Genomic DNA, 18,192 nt, shown 5'->3' on the forward strand with positions numbered 1-18,192 from the left:
CACTTCATGGAATGACAGTGAAAATATTGGCAAGATATTTACAGATCTGTGAAGAATCTTGTGTCTTTCTCTATATTTTTTGATCTACCTTCTGACTTTGGTCCATGTGCCAATGAAAAGAGTTTTTTCCCACCATCTTGGGATGGTTTATTTTGTTCTGTATACAGGGGAGAAAGGTGACCTGAACTGCTCTTCTGCCTTTGCCACAGACAGCAGGATAAGCATCAGAACTATTTGAAAAAAATAAAAGCAATCCCACCTGAGTGTGGGGATAGAGCAGGGATCTAGGAACAGGACCAAAGGGCAAAGCGAGGCAGTGACCCCACCAGGGGCTGAGCATTCCTTCATCTGTGGTGCAGTGATTTCCTGTCTGAACTCAAATGAGGGAAGTGATCAAAATGTGGGTGAGGGCAGGACAAAGACTCCATGCTGACCTGAGCACTGGTAACACAGATCCCATGACAGCAGGGGAGGGTAGCAGAACTTCTTGGAGATGGTTTATTAATTGCCAGTTCTGGAGGCAGCTGGGGTTTTAGTAACCGTTTCTCCTCAACCAAACTGAACAACTTCCAATATCCAGTACAGTCCTTATGAGACCTGAAACACAGCTAACCCCTGTAGAGGGCTTTGCTTTTGCAGCTGCAATACTACAGGTGCCTGAATTACCAAGAGCTTGCCAGTGCATCTCTTCATGGCCCTGCAGGAACATGCCTGTAAGCCAGACAGCAAGGCTGCTGGAACACCTCAGCTGGCCATGGTCATTAGACAGAAGCAAGTTGTTTATCATCCTAGCTTCCTCCCTGCTCACAGTGCAGCAGGCAAGGTAAGGACTGCAGAAGTGTTATCAAAGGAAGCTCAGCCAGTCCTTTGGCCAGGGACCATGGATATTGGGCCAGGGAGAGAAAGGTAGCTTTGATACACTAGAAAGGTTCCTCTGAGACACAGGGATCCTGCAGCTACTCCAGAAGCAGTGCAGCTTGTGCACTTGTTTTCAAGGATCTGTATAATGCATAGTCCAACCCTGATGAGAAAATTCACATGATTTAACAAGTTTACTTAAGGTTCTAGTAAAAAAACAGGAGGTAGACCACAGGTAGTCTTTATTGCAAGTATCTATGTAAGCCTTCTCTCTTTCCATATCATTCTGCCTTTGGGCAAAATCAATGTTTTCCTCCATTTAAACACCATCATCTCATTAGAGCGTTAACAGCAAGGGAAATGTATCACTCACAGGAGGCAAAATTAATGACACCAGGATAACATAGTTCCCCAAAGGCTTTACAAATCAAGGGGACATTTCTTGTCGGTGAGTGATGCCTTTCATTTATGAGGTTGTCTTTCTATGGGATTTCTATGGAGTGCATCACCCTGACTCCCTAAGTATAATCATGCCCAGTAAACCAAAAATTCCTTCTTCTTTAGAAGTATTCACCACAGTCTAATGTGCCACAGAAATTATTACGCTTATGTCACTTTTATTATTCATTGATGACAATTCTACATACTAAACAAACAAACAACAAAACCCTCCAAAAGTGAAAAAAACCCTGCAAGGGCAGAGATCTCAGGGACCTCTGAAATACAGTAATTGTATGGTACTTTGCACTGATGCAATGTGCTGGAAAAATCAAATAAAGACAAAATTATTTTTCTGCTTCATCAAGCTAAAACCAACATCCTCTGAAAGTTCATCTGTCATATATAATAACTTAGCTTGCTGAGAATGCTGTATCTCCTGGTGGGAATGTAGCAACAGTTTTGGGTGCTTACTGTTGCATCTGAGACTCAGAATCATATTCTGTGATATCAATATACATTTATGATCAACAGAATAAGGCTAAGAGCTATGAAGGCACTTACAGAGCCAGACCAAGACCTGAAGAGATATTTAGGTGTCTAAATCCTTTTTAGGACTCTCATTTCCATGGATATCACTGAGCCCAAATACTACCAAGTGTCTGAGGAATATATGTGACCAACACCACTTATGGCAATGGTATTTACAGACCGGGGGCGACACAGCATGCCCTACCCAAAATAGGCAAGAGATAGAGGCGACACTGACTGGAATCAGCAGGAAAGCATTACAGATAGAGGAAAGTACGATTTTTCCCTAGTTCCAACTGCCTATTTCCAGAAGTGCACTGCAGTCACACACACAAATATAAATAAACAAAATGGCATCAAGAGATGATCTCTTACATCAAGATTTAAGCTACTTCCCTTCACATGGATAACTTGAGAAAACATCTGAGCAAAAATACGCCTTATGATATGACCTGGATATAAAAAGGGCATGTGACATTCCAAAATGGAAAGCTCTTCTTCAGCAAAATATCACTGAGGCCTCACAAGACAAATACTCCAGTGATTGTCAGATCCAGGTGATTACATAATGAGTCACAGAAAGAAAATGTCTCGAGTAAGTAAAGCTAAAGCCATATATATATATACATACATTGACATAGTCTGAGGTCAAACAGTGAGTAATCAATTTCTGAAGTGGCATGTGAGTTTTCTGCTGCGGGACTATTTCTGAATGTAATGGGAGTCATGCTGGTAAAATCCTATCAACGTTTCATGGAAGGAGAATCCCTGCTAAGATGCACTTTTTTGTGCCTTAAAGTGCTTGTGAAAATTGTTGAATTGTCATGCTTCACATTCAGTGAATGCTTTTGTCCACAGACCCAGCTTTGGAAGAGGAAGGTAAGTCTCACACTACAAAACCTCTTCAGTTCTGCATTTGGCATTACAGGATAGTCCATATGATGTGTTCATTCTCCCCTGCCTCTTTCTTCTGAGGTGGATAAGAGAAACATATTACTGTCAGCTCTGGGGTGTAGTGGGATATTTCCACATAGGTTATCTAATAGACACTGCACAAGAACAATTTTCAGACACTATTTTATTTCACTTCACAAAACAGGAGCTCAGAAATGAAAAGCCCTTTAAACAGTTGACATGCTCTTGATTTACCCAGCTAAGCTGAGCTAGTCTACAAAGAATATATAGCCATAGCAGTCACAATGGATTGTATAAATGCACCAGAGCGGGCTTTCACATAGGTAGTTTGAGGGCTGTTACCAATGTAGTCATGGCAGGCTGGAATTCACTGGAGGCCATTAACCTCAGGCATTATAGCTTGTGCTGAGCTTTGTATCATCTCAGTGTGGCACAGCACACCTCTGAGTAAATTACTTGAAAGCTAACTCAGATATTTCTACACAAGGCTCAAGTCACACTTGTGACTGAGTGCAGACAGTCCCAGAGCTAAAGCCTTCCATGTGCAAATGAGTCTGTGGAAATAAATCTAAACAACAGTGAATCAGAAATCTTACATCTGGAAACTTCCCATTGGAACTCCAAGCCTACAGTGCAAAGTTACTTCGTACTTATGTCAACTTTGAAAATATACAAATAAATGCTTTAGTTCTTCGTATGTCCATCAAACTATTTTTTTTCCCTGAGCTCTCCATTCTTCTTTCAAATCTTTCCATTTCAAGTCATGACAAGCACCTCACTGCAAGGCATCTCTTTCTGTAGTCTTCCTTCCTCCGATGCAACGGAGAAATGGGTAGTATTTGGGGAAATTGAATTGATTGCTTTTCTTATGACATGAAAAGTTCCAGGGACCTAATTCTTTTCTTATCACAAAACAGTGCTCACTGAAGTGAGCAAATGGAAAGGCAGAGGCTCTCAGCCTCACTGGGAGCAGGTAGCAGAGATGCTCCTCGCACCTGATTCTGAAAAACTGCTCGGTTGCTTCGCATTAATGAAGAGAGAGCTCTGTGCTGCTGATCAGCATGTGAACTGCATAATGTGTGCATAGGTCTGGGACACTCCTGAATGCGGTTAAATAAAAGATGGTATTCCATCTCTAGTCAACAAATCTGCACTCCAGCATAGGGACAGTCAAACTCCTCCTGGGTAATCTTAATAATGTTTTACAAAGTCAGTGTAGCCAGCTCATCTAAGAGACCACATGGAACCACAAGGTAAAAAATGTTCACTGAGAAGAGAAGGCAGGAGGGAAGATCTACTTAATGAAAAAAAAGTTATTAATAAAAATATTGAAATGTTGTCAACCAGTCTAGGTTTCTATTTTCAGTCAGAATGAACTGCTTCTTTCTGCTTGGCATACTCACCTCAAAACATTTATTTTAAAAAAATACAATTAGTACTTTGTTCCTTTCTCTCTAAATATTTTTTACTTTGTTCCTTCTCTGTGATTCTGATCTTGTGTTACAGAATTTAATGGAAGCTTAGTAGGTACAGTCTCAAATACAGGGCTTGGTCAATACCTCTCTCTGTGGCCACAGAGAGCTCTCAGAATCAATTTTAACTCCTTTTTTTGTCCCTCTGAGCCTTGGACATACATTTTATTTCACAATTCTTCCAGCTTTTCCTTTAATGTCTCCATAATGTTCCTTGCTTTATTGTCATAATGCATATGCAGGACTTGAAGAAAAAGAACACTTTGGGTGGCTAGTATTACTGAGCAGACGTTGATTTATGGCTGCTAGGGAATTATACACCAAATGATACATTGGACACAGATGAACAATGGGATTTAGACAAATGGGATGGCTCAGGCATAGGGACAAATGACAGCAGAAATGGTCAGGAGCTGATATAGGTGGCAGCCTGCAACTGGTCAGAGACATACAGATCCATATGCTTACCACAGCTAGCACAAATAAAATAAAATTCTCCTTTTACTTTCAAACCTTCCCCTTTTTTTACCTCCTTATAGTTCAACTCATTTCCATACAATCTGTGCAGAATACTACTATGAAATTAATTCCTCTCTCCTGTCTCTCAGCTTCAATGCTCCCATCAGCTGATCTGTTACATGTTTAGCTCAGCCCCCTATCCCTCCCTTTCACACATCCCCTCTCCGCTTAGGAACCTCCTATGTGGTCTCCCACATCCTGAGTACCAAAAAGGATCTGTCTTTTAACTGCAAGACAACGTTAAGGCACTTCTTGGGTGTCTTCCACCAGCAATTTTTTTTCAGTTATCAGTTCTTCCTATATATAAAATGGCTGAAAGTTTGGGAGAGGGAATAAGAACTCTTCACCAGCCTAGAAAGTAATCATCTTACAAACTGACTGGCTTACTTTTTTTATCAATACCAAACCAGCTCTTTGATGCAGGATGCTCACTATATTGCTGTGAGGAGCATCACATGGCTTTCCCATAGGCTCAGAGCTCTGCTGACATAAAGCGTGTTGCAGGGTCAGGGCACCTGGTCTTTTTCTGGTTTCTACCACCAATATTCATGTTGAGTACGAGTCTTCTACAAAGTCATCCAAATGAGACTATATCCACACTGAGGAGTTTATTGGCCTGAATTGAATCTGTCCCTAATTACTTATAAGTTTGATAAGTTGAAGGTTTCTTGGGTTTTGCTTTTTTTTTTTAAAAAAAAAAAAAAAAAGACTTAAAATCTGTTTTATACAGACTGTGTGTGCTTTACCTCACACAAAACACACCTCAGAAGTGTGACAAAACCAAAATTCTCAGGGGTATGGAGCCAAAGAACTGCAAAATTCTCCCAGATGCTTATTTTTAGGATGGCTCCTGTAACCAGGACCGACCAAAGGCTTTTAACACCTCAGACTGCTCCATCTGATGCAGTATCACTGTCTGGAAAGGAAAATTGCTGCAGTCTGAAACTTATGTGGAGTGGACACATCTTCATTTTAGTTTGGCATGGGGGAGAGTATTTGCATGTGTTTATGTACAAGCAACAGGCTATATTCACATCTGACAAAAAAGGAGTTTTTACATATGCTCCTTGTTTGGCCCCATGCATGTAATTTGCATACATCTCTTCAACAACTGCTTTAAATTGAAGTGTGAGTTTATAGCAGCATTCCAGCCATATTGTTACTGTTATTTTATTTATTATTTAGGACTAATTCTTTATTAGACACAGTAAACAGCACAAGAAGAAACAACAATCCTGATAAGACAGTTTTATAGCCTAAGATGAAAACATAAAGACAGCACACATTGGGAATGTAGTCATTAGAGGCAGCCTAACATAATGAGTATTGATCTGGTAAATTTTAATCCTAGGTTTTCCCTAACTATGCTGGTTTAAAGAAAGCCTTTAGACTCTTCTCAGCTATATTTCCCCAAGTACAAAAGCAAGGGAGATAACCTGTAGTTGTGTTCCCAGGATGGAGGAAGAATGAGTTTGTTCATGCAGTGTGAATTGATTGAATAGCAGTTACTATTCTTTAAGGGAAAGTGCCCACAATTCAGCTAGTTGCAGATAAGCCCAGTTGCTTCCATGTAGTCCTAGGCTTTAGAGACACAGAAACACACAGGTAGGTGTTATTAGCTTTCAGAGAAGACCATCATACTGCTACTGTGCTTCCCTGGACAGCTCACTGTTTTCTATAACCAAAAAAATCTCAGCCCCATGACAAGTAGAAGGAGTTGCAGTGTCTGATGCTTTGGTGTGTAACACCCAGGCCCTTGTGGAGGAACCCTAAGCGCCTCATATAGTCCATGGTAGAGCACAATGTTTCAGCACAGTGGGGTATCACTTGCACAGAGCAAATAATTTGGAACAGGCTCTTTGGGAGCCCTCCTGAAACCCTGCTTCTCAGCAAGGTTGAGGTACCTCATTCAGGATCAACTGCTCAGACCATTCTCCACCAGGTCAACACATACAACCTTACTTTGAAAAATCAGTGAAGAATTTTAGTCTTTCCTTCTAAAACACAGCCAGTTTTACAGCTAATAACAAAACATTGAGAGATTTCATGCAGAAAGAGTCCTTTCTAGCAGCTTCTATGCCTGGCTCAGATTGAAAGGATGCAAACTTGCACCTCCTAGGCTACAGGGCTGTGGGTTTCTTGGAAAATGGGGTGGAATATCTCTCACTCTCTCCTACTCAGAGGAGATGGGATTCATCCTAAAGTGCAGCTATGGTCACTTTTAAAAATATTTAATACATGTGTATAGCCCACTGAACCCAGCAAGTTGTGCAGCAAAGCACGTAGGATACAACATTTGAAGAAAGAGAGAGAAAGTGCATTCACACACATTTGTATCTTAGTGATCAGGGCAATTATTAGGAAGAGTGAGAGAACTGCAGCTCTCAATCCCTGTTCTTACAACGTTTTCTGTAACAGTTATATCAGCTGCCCCTAAGGGGTAATGGCTACAACAGTCACTTCTGTGCATCACATCAAAATGGTCAAGAGTAAAGGCTCTCCCCTCTCAGACAGGCAGCTACATCACAAGGTTGAAAAGACATGTTTTTCTTGTATTTCCTCCCTGGTTTAGTGAAGTTCGAATTTTTACTGCAAAATGGGCCACTTAGAATCATTTATAGTCATTTGGATGAGATACTGAGCCCTTTAAGCTGAGGGGAAACTGGACCAAAAATCTTCTGTATATTGTAGAGGAAGGCAGGCCACCCATAGACACTGTTTTGTGTTTGTGGGGTTTTCTAACTGATCACAGATCCACCCTGAGAGGAATCCCTTTTCTTTGGAATATAAGGCAGGCTCTGAGATACCTGGTCCCTAGGGGGAGATGGGGGTGGAGCAGTGCCTCATCGGAGAGCCTGGATTTGCCTTAGGAGGGAGGTGGGTGCTAAGCAAGGCAGCCTGGGGTAGTTCTGGGCACACTCAAGAGCAGAACTGAGAGGATGTGAGAAAGTTTAAAATAAAACAGTAATGCACTGCTAGCATTACGTAGCAGGTGGATCAGGGATTTCCAGGGCTTTTTGTTTGTTTGTCTGTGGACTTATATTCCATCTAAGTCCTGTTTTAAAATCTTCCTTCTTTTATTGGCTCATGAAACCTTTACACTTCCACCCTTCCTAGCCGCTGACATGTAGCTGAGGCATAAGGAGTAATCAATGTGTCTTCATGCCCTTGCAATACCCGAGGATTGCTGGTAGCTGGAACAGTTCAGAGAGGCACTAGGCTGCTCTATTTATTCCTTATAACTGAATACTTAATGATTGGTACTTCTCTCTCATAAACTGTACTGCTCAGATCTTGCATAGTTTCTAGAATCAGAGCCTTTATATTTCTGTAAATTTTGAATTTTGACCATGGACTTGGTGTCTATGACATTGGCAGGTCACTATTTATGTCAGACATTGTGCACCCTTAATCTTAGAGCTGTGTCAGACCCTCTACCACTCTGTCTGCATTGTTTGGGGTGCTCTTCTCTGAAGACTGTTTAAATCACTCATTTGTGTAAAAGACTCTGAAATGCATATTTGGAAGCTGAACCACCAAACATTCATTTTCTGATGACTTAATCAGAGATTTATATTCATATTTCCAGAGGGGAAAAAAGAGAAAATTAATTTCTCTAATAAAACTGCATATTTTTATGTATACATATTCCTAGTTACTATAACACCATATGTAATAGATTTGCAGTTTATAAATGTGTATACTTATAGTAAATTCAGTGTACAAGTTTTTATATATTCTATATATAAATTGCATGTTTTCTAAGACAGCCAAAATATAAGATACTTAATGAGTCACTCAAGGGCATTGGCTTCAACTACATAGAAAATTTAAAACTAAACACAACACTGAATGTGATAAAAACAATACAATTGAATTAGAACATGATCAAAACAATAGTGTCTCCTGCTTTGATAGCAAAGGTCTTTGGCTCTGCTTTGACAGGGAAGGTCTTTGGCTCTGCTTTGACATAAGTTTTTCATAAATTCCTTTGGCAGTTTATGCAGCAGCAGACCAATATTCCAAGACAACAGCCAAATCCATTGATATCTCTTAATTAAATCATTGGTTCTGAAAAAGGCAACACACCAATACGATACAAATCACTGTGTCTAACCTTTTAAATATAAAAGAAGAGCAGGGACAGATCCTCAGCTTGGATGCCAAGCAGCATTGGTTTAGCCTGTGCTTTACGCTGCTGTATGCTCGCAGCCTTTCTGACTTGCTTTGGAAGGAACTGGCTGCAGGAAGCTTGGAAAGTGATCCAGGAAATGAGTAAACAGCTAAGCAACGTAGATAATCAGGAGGGCTGCTTAAGCCTGCTGTCTGGCCTCATTTGTCTAGAAGCCTAGACATAACCTAACTGTCCCTGCAACTCCCCTAGTCTACTCCTGTTCTGGGAAAGAACCTGAAATTAAAGACAGAGGGAAAGGACAAGTTCCATAGCCGTCTTTACCAGCAGTTTTAAACAAAACACAGTTAAAGCATCCTTGCATAACTGCAGTTAAAAAGTTTCTGCATGAAAATGTGCATAGCTAGGGCAGGGGCTGAACATCATTTCCTTAGCTACATTTTTGTAGTTGAATAAAAATAAAACAAAACCAAATAAACTCAGTATCCCATGGGTAAGGATCCTTGTACAGCATCTAACTGTGCAGTGAGATGTGTGTACACAGCTTCATCTGAAAACAGCGTAAAGTTGTAGATGCGCTTCAAGGCAGAAAATAAACCAGAAGCATACCTCCCTAATAATGGATTGCACATCTCAAGCAACCTATATTTAGGGAGTGTAATGGCCTGGCCACGTCCGAAAACTGGCCAGGTAGACTCTCTTCTCCTACAATGAACCTTCAGCCCATGCCTTACTACATGAATGAACCAATAGCGTGCACTTCATTACTACATGCTGTCATGTCTGAATGGGATTTGAGTCTCCATCGGAGACAGCTCTCTGAGCCTTTGAACTGGTTGGAAAATAGCCCAGTGCAGGATACTCACTGCATCTGGCTTCATGGCCAGTAGCTGTTAGCAACTGAAGTACGGCTTTGGGAAGGTTGTTAACCACTGGAGAACAAATCACTGCAGTCCCACAGCCTATCTTAAGTATGCTTTTCAACTTTTATATTTATTTACAGGTTGTTTTTCCAACATGTTTTTATTGTGAAGTGTCATGTCTAGATTAAGATCAACTCCTGCAGATATTTCCTCTTCTTAGCATGTACATAGAAGCTGGTTTTATTTATATAGCCTGATGCCATTAATTTCACCCTTAAATGTCATTCAGTGGTTTCTATTCATGCTTTTTAAAGTATTTCATTACTGGTCAACTCAGGGGCCAAATAAGTAAGCAATGGGCTTGAACATATGGGGAAAACTGACCCTTGCTACCAAGGAGTTAAAGTATTAAAGTGCATAAACCATCTCCTGTAGCAGTTGTCAAGCTAATTTTCAGTAAATTAATTAGTCTGTGTGTTTATTATTCAGATATAAACCCACTGACTTGGCATGAAAATGACATTATGCCACTGTAATCACAGATTAATCTTTTATAACTACAGTCACTACACCCACAAGCTGCATCCTTCTAACAAGACTTCTCTGAGTTCAGAAACAGCAGCTTTTGGGCAAGTTAATTCACACTGCATTCCACCATCCAGTGATGAGGGTAACATTAATGGGCACTGTTGTTCCATGCCTCCATGTAACTCCATAAAAATCAGAATATTTCTTAGCAAATAATGACTTAATGGAAAAGAATGCACTTAAAACATTGAATGAAATTTAAACAAAAGAAAATCACTATCATCTTCATTGCAGATGTTTTCCATAGCAAAAGATAAATGCCCCTTCTCTCCACCCAGTGGATGACAGCCAGTCTACTATGTAAAGTATCTGGCATAAAGGACATAGTAGTGCCTATAGACAAATAGTTTTCTCTATCTGATCATTTCTAGCTTATGTTTAGATTTTAAGTGGTTTTAGAAGATAAAGGTATTAAAAAATGGAAATAATTTAGTAACCTTTGAAAGTCAACACCTGCTAGGAAATTTTAAATTCAAGCTGACTTTCCATTAGCCCCAAGTCTCATGTTGTGATTAAGTTGTAGATTGAGCCCTTGTATCATGGCATTGCACACAGTGCTCTTGAGGGAGGCTGAGATGAGTATACATTAATCTAAGATACTTCTTCACTATCCCTGGTTTCTACCAGTGAGAAAGCACATTCTTGTCTAGTTTTATAACACAGGTGCCCTATGCCGCTATTTCTGGTTTTGTTGAGGAAAGCAAAGCGAGCAGTGGAGAAAGTAAAATACATTGCTCTGATTTGTTCTTGATGGTTTTTACCATTAAAAAATATAACATTAATATTAATCAGGTAAAAAGTACATCATGCAGGTTTCACATTTTATTACTTTACAGAAACCATGCTCAACTGATATTATAATTGAAAAAGAAACAGCAAATCAACTCGTAGGACCACGAGCGTATGTTTGCTGTCAACAGAAAGACTCTTAGGGACTTCAATTAGTATTAGATTGCAGTCTTCATATTTACATTTAAAAGTATTCCCCTCTGTGTCCTTACGCAAATTATTAGCCTATTCAAATTAAATAGTAAAATGAAAAAAGTACGCATTAAATATCTGACAGTGATTAAAGAAAGGCAATTTTGAGAGCTGTCACTCTGGCACTTCTCTCTGGCTGTGCATCAGGGGGACAGTCCCTCTCAGTGCCTGGTCATCTTGTACCCAATCACTTGATGTGTCAAGGAGAACCAGAAATCTGTTCCTCTGCTTTCAAATGATTGTATGAGACAGAAATATACAAAAAAGAAAGGATCTTTCAGTATATGGTACTTCTGAAAAAAACCCACAGCTCAAACAAAAAACAGAAAACAAAAAAACTTGCTATTAATGTCTAAATATTTATATATTCACCTGTTGTTCTTCCACTATCTTCCTGAATTTTCTAATTCGCAAGAGCAAGTTAGGGAAAAGCAGTAACTAAGGATGAAATGCCTTATCTGGATAAAACACCTTGTTCCAGTAAGTAGCATTTTCCTTTCTCTTTAGAATGTGTAGCCTTTATTCCACAAATTAATCAAATAGCTGTTGTTTTCCAGTAATCCAGAGTAGTCATAAAAGTATATTTAATTATTGTATAATCAGTGGTATAAGATAAATGGGTTCTAGACAGTTGCCTTTCCATGAAATCAGGCTTATCTGACACTTTAAAATGCCTACGGTGGACTCAGAGAAAGCTGTGTAACTAGTCAAAAGCAGAAAAAGCTAGACAAATCCATGAGTAGTGGCCCAACTCTCTTGATCAACAATATCTTTTGTGAAAAACAGGAAACAAATATTAACTCCAGACTACATGCAAAGCCAGATAGCAGATCCCTAGTTTGATCCATTTTTCCTGCAGACCTTTTATACTTAAAAATCTTTGTCTTAAAATACAAAATATATTATGAACTAGGTAATCATTCAACATTTCATATATACATCCATTTATGTGATTTAGAGTATCAGTACTCTATAATAGCCCATATCCCAGAAAAGATCTCAAACAGATCAATGAATGTTAGAAACGAAAACAATTTGTATTATGGTCACAATAAAGACTCAGTACAAAAAAACCTTTATAATACCTAACTCTATGCAAGATAAATTTATTTTTTGACCTCTTAGCAGACGCACTTCTTATTCTTTGAAAGGAAGAAATATATAATATAGAACAATAAGTATTTTCAATTTTTTAAAAAAGTTAACAAGACTTAGGCAACTAGAACATGAGTGTGCATCATATTAACTAATAAAAATGGTTATCAGCTGACAAGGATTTGACTGGTGATGCGAAGTTCAAAACTGCATGACTTAACTCTCTAGTTCTGAACTCTGGAATACAAAATACCTTTCAAAGGAACATAGCAAAGAACAAGAAAACCTTTCAGACCCCTCACTGGAAGACTGAGAGCTCCAGGAGAGCTCAGAGATGTGGAGTTATGAAAAACACTGGAGATCAGTTCAAACTGTTGCAAAGTACCATCCTGCTCTGGAAAGTGACTTAATAAAAAAAAAAAAAAAAATTAAGAATGGCAGATTCTTTTCCATTAAGGGTTCATAGGTGTTATCAGGCAGCAGTTTTCCTTTGGGAACACAAACAAATCATGGGACTTAAGGGCAGCAGTGTCTGTCAAACACTCAGCATGCACCATACAACATCATGCACACCGTACCTGCTCTGCCTGCTTGAACATCAAGGCAGCAAATCTGTGAATCTGTCTCCTGTGTTTTTCACAAAATGGTTTTAGACACGTACTGGGGAACAATAAAGAGCTGTCTATAAGTTGTCCCATGTACAGGGACTGCTACTATTCCTGGTTTTATCTGAGCTAAAAGAGATTAAGCAGAAGTCTTTTAGTGTCTCTCCCATATAAAGGGCAGGAATAAGTTCTTAATGACTGCTACCTTGCTCAGTCCAGGCAATTTCTGCCTTCATTTGCACTCTCTAAAACTTCGCTAATACTCATGCAAATGCACAAAATGAATGTGACAGCCTAATGCAATGCCTAATGTTACTTACTACAAGCTAATGTGAACTCCAGTTCAGGAACTCAATAAGGACTTTGAAAACTATTCTGAAATTAAAACTTAAGACTTTCCTGGCTAGAACATTTCTAACTTGTCAGCTTTCAAACCTTTGGATCTGAAAGCAATACTAGGTTCCTCCTCACTCAGGCATAGGAAGCAGTCAAAAAAGGCACTTTGTTCCAAATCTTGTTAATTTGCACATGTGGAACAGAGAGAAGAAGCTGATCTTTGATCTAAATTTAATTAAACACTTTTCTCATTGACATGCGAGATTCTTCTTTTCTAAAAGTTCATTCACTGACTAAGAAGTTATTTTTTCCAGTCGCTATCAACTTTCACAGCACTGTCAACAAGGTTCAATACAAGAGAACATGCATTTCAGTGACTAAAGCCAATAGATACCAGTGTAAATGTACATTGGCATCAGATTTGTTAAGGAAGGAAGCATTTTATCAGTTTTCACAGTAAAACCACATTCTGAGCTTTAAATCAGCATAGAAAAGCCACTTTTTGTGGAATTATAGGGCTCTCCAGAAATGTTAAATATTTGCAATGAAAACTTCTCTCCCAACTTTCATTAAAAACCACAAGATATTCTGTGTTCACTTCCATAGGGATTTACAGAACTGCAGCAAGGAAAACTTGCTGTGAATCGCAATGGTTGCAAAACAAGCCTCCAGTCCACAGACTTCTTTGTGCTGAAATGGTGGTGGTGACTCTCCACAACTCAGCCCAAATTTTGGAAGAAAAAGGCAGAGTCATGGAAGTGACAAACAGGATATGGTTTTTATATTTTGTAGGGATCCTGAGAAATCAGTTCTTATCATTCAGTCAACATTCACAAGATAAAATCCTCTATGTGCACACCTTGGTGCCTATATCCCTATTTTGGGGAAGAAGTTTTTACTTCTTTCAAGTCAAATGAAAGCATAGACCTTTTCTTCAGACACTGCTATAAAGAAGACAACAGCTCAGCACGGGAATGTTAAAGATATTGTCTTCATGGTTTTAAAAATTTCAGGAACAAGTCATCTCAATTGATTTTAGTGTGGAACCTGGAATCCTATTTACTATGTGGAGTTCATAAGGTCTTCAGAAGCAACCTCTGACAGCTAAATATTATTGTCATGTGAAAAGAGGGTTTTCAAGCTCTGGTCCCTTATTAACTACACTGCTCTCCTAGTTCTCTCCATGGATCATCTGATCTCCATGACACTATCACACTGGAAAATTGAAGTTATTGAAAAGACGATCAGAACCCAGAGGTAAAACCCTCAAACCAAAACATAACCAATTAATTGATCAGAAGTTTGAAAAAAACTTACCTTTAAAATTTGGTCTGATTCTAGCATCATACCCCGATGTCCTTCCCATCAATTTGTCCAAAAAATCTGAAGGAGACAGGGTCTGTGAGGGGGATTTTCCAGATCTTGAATCATGTTCTTTACAGAAAGTCGTCCTAAATAAATTATTAGCCACCATTAGCTAATATTTAGCTTGTATTGTATTCAAGTCATGGAGAAATTATAGCACTAAATAAAAATGTCTCAATTAAGTGAATGTAGCAATTAATATTTTTATAGTAAAATATAGTCTAGTTTTCATCTGAAAACTTTATTCTAGAAATAAAAATGAGCTTAAGGTAGTATGCATGGACACAATTTGCTATTCAGGAAAAAAGCTCAGCTTTAAAAAGAAATTCATTACAGATTTAAGACTTTAAAAGATTCAATTTACTCTTCATCTTAATGCGTAGAACAATCTTACAGAGACTTTGATATCCTATTTAGTATCATTGCTTTAATTACATATATGCTGCTAAAACTATATGTTAGCACCGGTTTAAGATGGTCTTAAACTTCCAAACAATAGCTGGCAAGACTCACCAAGCAACACTGAAAAATATTGGTTTTGTTAATGTTGGGAAGGATATAAATGCAAAAAAATGTCTTTTACAGATGCTACCCAACAAAGATTCAAATCATGATAGTGACTGTCTGGATTCTTCCCCAACACTGCAAAAAGGGTTCCAGAGTCAGTCACATCTGATATTAGGGATTTTTTCCAATGAACATTAAGCAATAAAATTTATTAGTATTATCACCAGATGGTATTTATATATGCAAGCTCTTGGAACACATCTCTTTTCAGGATTTTAGAGCAAACTTCTGGTACCATATCATACATGCAAAACTCTGTGTACATAGCATATTACATATTACAAGCACATTACATATTGCAGAGAAATAGAATTTAGGAGTTTCTCATGGTTGTTCCCTAGGGAAAAAGAAACTAGAATTAAATGGTTATATCTGGTGTGTAGAAGCACAGATTTCATCATAAAGCATTATCTTGATTCTTAAATAACCAATTTCATTGTGTCTATGTTTCAACATAATCTTTGAGCTATATTAAAAGTAATTCTATGACTGTGTTTTCTGTATATTTGCCCAAAAGGAACGACTCAGTTTCAGGAGTGTTTCGTGGGTTTTCTTCGTGCATCTATACGCCAGTATAAGCAAATTAGATATACATGTGAGCATCTGAAATGTGAAGTAAATATCAGACCCTTTATCCCTTTACAAATGCACCGGAATTCTTAAAAGACAAGGTGACAGTAAATTCTCGTGGTATGATTCCCCGCGTTTTTTCAGGTTCCATTTACAGGGGGCAGTTGCTTCTTTTGCTTTTGTCAATGACATGGTACCATTACAAAATATCTCTAATTTTTAATAAAATAATAGATTATATTCACCACTTAAATACTAAAACCATTCAGTTAAGATAATAAAAAATAGAAAATTAATCCAGTGCACTTATTTGGGATGTTTCTGTACAAATTACTACTGTTTTCATTCAGAGCCCACTAGTTATGAGTTGCGTTGTGATCCCACCAGACTCAGGAATATAAACGCTATTTCACTCTGTCACTGTATATATACCTCATTACTCGTATAAAAACACTTTATATGTGTACATGTAGATACACAGCAGTGTACAGTATAATAATGAATCTCAGCTAAAATGCTGTTTTGGTTAATAAGGCTGACTCGTTCGCTCTGCACCGCAAATAGTCAATAGCTGAAGCAAAAGCTCATGAAATGTTAAAAAAAAATTAGTAACAACAATCATATGTGCTAGTACTTTAAGTGAGCACAATACTAGTCTGATCCAGGGTTTTCCCAAAATCAGAGGGCTGGTTCTGTAATTTCAGATAACTACATCCCTGACAAAACCGGTTCAATCATTTCCAAAGCCTGAAGAGGAGGGAACCAAAGCAACTTCCTAAACAACCTCCAGTGGGAGCAGAGAATTTGCATTTTGGAAGAAAAACTGAAGAAAATGTTTTTAGCTATATTGATACTCAGTGAAAAATCATGTCTTTGAATCACAGAAATGGAAAATAGATCACCCAAACTTGAGATTATTATTTTTTGTGTTTGTTACCAAGCAACGAGTCTCCGAGTGTAAAAGGGATAGCCTATATAGAACGAACATGAAATACTCTCAAATATAGCAAACAAACTAGGTTAATGTGACGTAGTATCTTTATAGTTATGATTTCCACAACCTTTTGACAAACATCATCACATAGCGTTGTATCACCTACCTGAAGTGGTTTGTCTCTAAGAAAAATGCAAACAAGGTTGTCAAAATTTTCACTAGCTGCCGGTTCATTCCTCCTGCTTTCTGTGATGATTTGGAAAATATCCCAGAAACGATTCCAGAGAGATGCAGGGGAAAAGTAAGCTGGTGCTGCCTAGATTCCCAAATTCAGCAATAATTTATTTTTCTTGACAATCAGGAAGAGAAGGTTTGCATCTCTACAAACTGGGGGTAAAAAAGAAGTGCCAGTCCTTGGAATCATGGTCAGGTCAAGCCTAGGCTCATCTCCAGCAGCCAGCACAAAAGAGACAAAGCATCAGACCTGGTCGTTCCCCCGCCTCGCTTTTGGTGATGGAGGACAAAAAAAAAAAAAAAAAAAAAAAAAAAAAAAAAGATAAGAAAGAAAGAAAAAAGAAAAGGGAAAGAAGAGGAAACCCGACTATGTGAGGAGCATCATGCAAAAGGGAATAGCGCTGAGAGCAGTTCTGTTGCCGGTATGTTTTATTCCCCTTTTCGCTTTGAAAATTAGTATTTATGAACGGTGGTGGGGCTACTGGGCTGGTCTGCTTTTCCCCTCTTTGGGCAGGGAGGCGTCGGCGCTGCCGGGGAGGGATGGAGGGAGGGATGGAGGGGTGGAGGGAGGGCCGGGGGGGGGCCGGCGCGGGCGGGGGCCGCGGGGAACCCCGGCGCCTGTGCCGGAATGAGGCCGGCGGGCGCGCGCCGCGCCGGGCGTTCAGCGCTCGGACAGCTCCGCGCCCGCGCTGCGCATGCGCCTGGCGGCGGCGGGGCGCGGGGGCGGCGCGCGCGGGCGGCAGTGTCCCCGTGCGCGCGCCCGGGGGGTGTCCGCGGGGCGTGGGTGTCTCTGTGGGGTGTGATTGCGGGGGCTGGGGGGGGAGGGGGGCGCGTATGTGCGTGGCAGGCGTGCGGTGTGTTTCCGCGAGTGGGGATGTGTGGGTGTGTTTGCTTGGGGGTGCTTCGGAGGGGGCGTTTCTGCGTGGCGTGGGGGTGTACCTGTGTGTGTGTGTGTGTGGGGGTGTTTCTGAGCGGGGCTGTGTGTGTGTGTCTGTGAGGGGGTGTCTCTGTGTGTTGGGACGTGGGGGTGGGGGTGTATCTGCGTAGTGTGTGAGTGGGGGAGTCCCTGTGTGAGGGGGTGTCTGTGTGCGATGTCCCTGGCAGGACGCCATGTCCCGGCCCTCAGGGACAGGTGCTGCCTTCCCCCAGGTGTCTGTGGCAAGGCAGGGGGGCAGCCCTCCCATTCCGT

General features: G+C 39.8%; 1 protein-coding gene across 4 annotated transcripts in view; it reads right to left on the reverse strand.

The window, feature by feature from the left end:
• The window catches only part of GLRA2 (glycine receptor alpha 2), a 130,460-nt gene extending 112,978 nt beyond the window's left edge, over nucleotides 1-17,482 (reverse strand). For all 4 annotated transcript variants that reach the window (XM_074858753.1, XM_074858751.1, XM_074858754.1 and 1 more), the window contains exons 1-2: nucleotides 16,936-17,482; nucleotides 14,651-14,784 (exon numbers count right to left, since the gene is read on the reverse strand). In XM_074858753.1, coding sequence (XP_074714854.1) covers nucleotides 14,651-14,784; nucleotides 16,936-17,003 — 202 coding nt within the window. In that variant the 5' untranslated portion in view covers nucleotides 17,004-17,482. The remainder of the gene's footprint in view (nucleotides 1-14,650; nucleotides 14,785-16,935) is intronic.
• Between the last annotated feature and the right edge of the window lie 710 nt (nucleotides 17,483-18,192).

This window comes from Strix uralensis, chromosome 2, assembly GCF_047716275.1.
Source record: "Strix uralensis isolate ZFMK-TIS-50842 chromosome 2, bStrUra1, whole genome shotgun sequence".
NCBI classification, from domain to species: domain Eukaryota; kingdom Metazoa; phylum Chordata; class Aves; order Strigiformes; family Strigidae; genus Strix; species Strix uralensis.